At 54.7% G+C, this 2,439-nt stretch overlaps 1 protein-coding gene across 1 annotated transcript in view; it reads right to left on the bottom strand.

Annotated features, from left to right (window-relative positions):
• The window catches only part of PIK3R6 (phosphoinositide-3-kinase regulatory subunit 6), a 42,370-nt gene that overhangs the window by 33,944 nt on the left and 5,987 nt on the right, over positions 1 to 2,439 (bottom strand). Inside the window, exons 4-6 of the mRNA XM_003791099.3 lie at positions 1,882 to 1,950; positions 905 to 1,037; positions 661 to 730 (exon numbers count right to left, since the gene is read on the bottom strand). Of these exons, the coding sequence (XP_003791147.1) occupies positions 661 to 730; positions 905 to 1,037; positions 1,882 to 1,950 (272 nt within the window). The remainder of the gene's footprint in view (positions 1 to 660; positions 731 to 904; positions 1,038 to 1,881; positions 1,951 to 2,439) is intronic.

Below are 2,439 nucleotides of genomic sequence, written 5' to 3'. Positions count from 1 at the left end.
GTGGCTGGCGCCTTAGCCGGTTGAGCTATAGGCGCCGAGCCAGCCCCACTTTTCCAGTGCTAATTGGCCTGGATCCCCTTCACCTCCCTGCACTCTTCATGAACACAGCAGCCTCAACCTCAAACTCAAGCTGTGCCTTGAGTCAGAGGGAGGCATCAACCCTGACTTTATCACCCCTTTTCCCAGCATGAATAGTGGCCATTTCCTCAGTCTTTTCTAAAGAGCTGGGCACGCTCAGTAGAAAACCTCCAGACTGCATGTGACTATGGCTGACCCTCCTCCACCATGGCTATTTTGGAGCCCCCTCTGGCTGCCTGGCTGGTTTGCTGCTGCTTCCTGGCAGCGAGCAGGATGTAGGTGGAACAAAAGAACTCCAGAATGGCCCCAAGGCTATGTCCACCTTCTGCAGGTGAGCAGGGTAGCTCTGAATCCATCCTACCAAGAAAGACCTGCCCTGCTTTCAGCAGTCTCCAGAAAACCACATGGCCTGTCCACCCTTGAACTGCAAACACACTCCACGGCTGGACAAATGTCACAGCCAGGAAGCTCTGCTGGGGCGCTCCCAATCCAGCCTCTTCTTTTGTCCTCCTGTCACTGAGCAGCCACAGTCCCCAATACCTTGCAGGGGCTGAAAGCAGAGTCCTTTCTGGAGCCACTCACCTCTCCTGGTAGGGGTACAGTTCGTTCATCAAATTCTGTTCAGCAATGACCATCCTTTGGTAGAGCGTCCCTGCAGATCAAACCACTTCAGCCACCCAACCCCCAAGGCTCTGACTTCCATTCCCTACCTTCCCACAGAGGGTGGTGAGACTTTTAAGTTCCTCAGTATCCCAGAGAAAAAGGCAAGACCCGAGGTGGTGCTGGAGGTGTAGCCTGGGAGAAAAAGACGTTCGGAGGCTCTTACCTGGGACAGCTGTCTCCGTTTTCAGCTTTATGGCGCAGTCCAAGGCAATCGTGCAGTAGGGGGTGGGCAGAGTCAGTAACCTCATGCAGAAGGTGTAGGCCCTCTGGTAGAGCTCCTCCGTGATGCCTGTGGCCTGGGTGGGAGGGGGAGTTGGGGTGCCCAGAGCCCAGGTCATGAAGGGTCCTGGGGGGAGTGTTGGGGGAGATTGGAAGAGGAGGACGGGGTCGGGCCCCACGGCCAGACTTGAGCTCGCAGCCACCTCCCAAACCCACATCTTCCAGGCTCTTCCTCCAGCACACCCATAAGACATTCCTTTTCTGCTCCTTTCTAGCTTACCAAGGTGGAAACTCTCTCATCTGGTGTCATCAGCGAATCAAACCCCCTCCCCCGCCCGCCCTCACGAGCCTTTCTGCTCCACCAGGGCAGCACCTTCCTGCCCACCAGGTTCAAAATCTTGGAATCACTTCTGCTTTGCTCCTCCTTGCATGAAACAGTCCTGTCCCTTCTCCTCTGTGGGAGCCAGCCATGCCCCACCTGCCCCTGGTTCTCCAGTGAGCCACGCAGACTTCCTCTCCCTGCCTTCCTCACCACCACCCCCACCCCGAGACGATACACAGCTCCAGGTGACTCTTTCCATGACATTAGAAAAGTTTTATCACATCTCTTTTCTGTGTAGGGATTCATGATGGTTCCCATTGCATGTATGAGGAAATCCAAAGACCTCATCCTGCCATTCGAGGCTCTCCATCCCTTCTCCACCCTGCCTCGACCTCCCCAGAGCCTCCCCAATGTTATCTCTCTGTGTGGGAGGGAAAGGGCACAGCTTGTGCTGAGAAGCCAGTTTGGGGCAGCCAATCAAAGAGGTTATTCTAGGCTGACCCTGGCAGGGACTGAGCAACCACTAAGAAGAGAGGACAGTGTCCGGTCCAGCCACATGTGGGTCACCACTACCACCTTGACCTCAGCCCCCAGCTCACCTTGGTGAGCACATACATTAGAGTAAGCAGCAAGGGAATGATGACATGCCGGAGGTCCTCGCTTTCTGCCTGGAAAACAGGAGATGGATCAGGTGACATTATTGTGCTGGGAGGCTTCCCGCATCCTAGCAGGAGGCAGTCCAGGCTGGGGTGTCCAGAGGATGCTGTGGAGGGCAGCTGAGGGGGTAGGGGAGAGCAAAGGGCCACAGTCTGCCCTGGATACAGGGTGGAGAGGGAGGGAGCACAGAAGTGGGAGCCCTTTTGTGAGGGCTTAGGGGTGCAGGATGCAGGGTCTCCATGGAGGAGGGGTGACATTGACTCAGGGCAGGAGCCACAGCAAAGCACCAAGTAAACCCCCAACTTGGAGCCTCCCTTGAATGCAGCATTTCCCTAACAGCTGCCCACAGAACACTGGGTGGTGCGGAGGATAATTTTAAGTGGTACAAGGATAATTTTGAAAAATGTCAATTGTTACATAATTATGTTTATAGGTGCCTTCTGTTTCTGACAAGTGATAATGGGTTTTCCATTTATGGTCATGTTATGGGTTTCTTCCCA

Source organism: Otolemur garnettii, unplaced genomic scaffold, assembly GCF_000181295.1.
Source record: "Otolemur garnettii isolate 467f Iridium unplaced genomic scaffold, OtoGar3 scaffold00046, whole genome shotgun sequence".
Lineage (NCBI taxonomy): Eukaryota > Metazoa > Chordata > Mammalia > Primates > Galagidae > Otolemur > Otolemur garnettii.
Note: the sequence above shows the minus strand (reverse complement) of the source record. Positions and strands in the feature narration are given on the sequence as shown.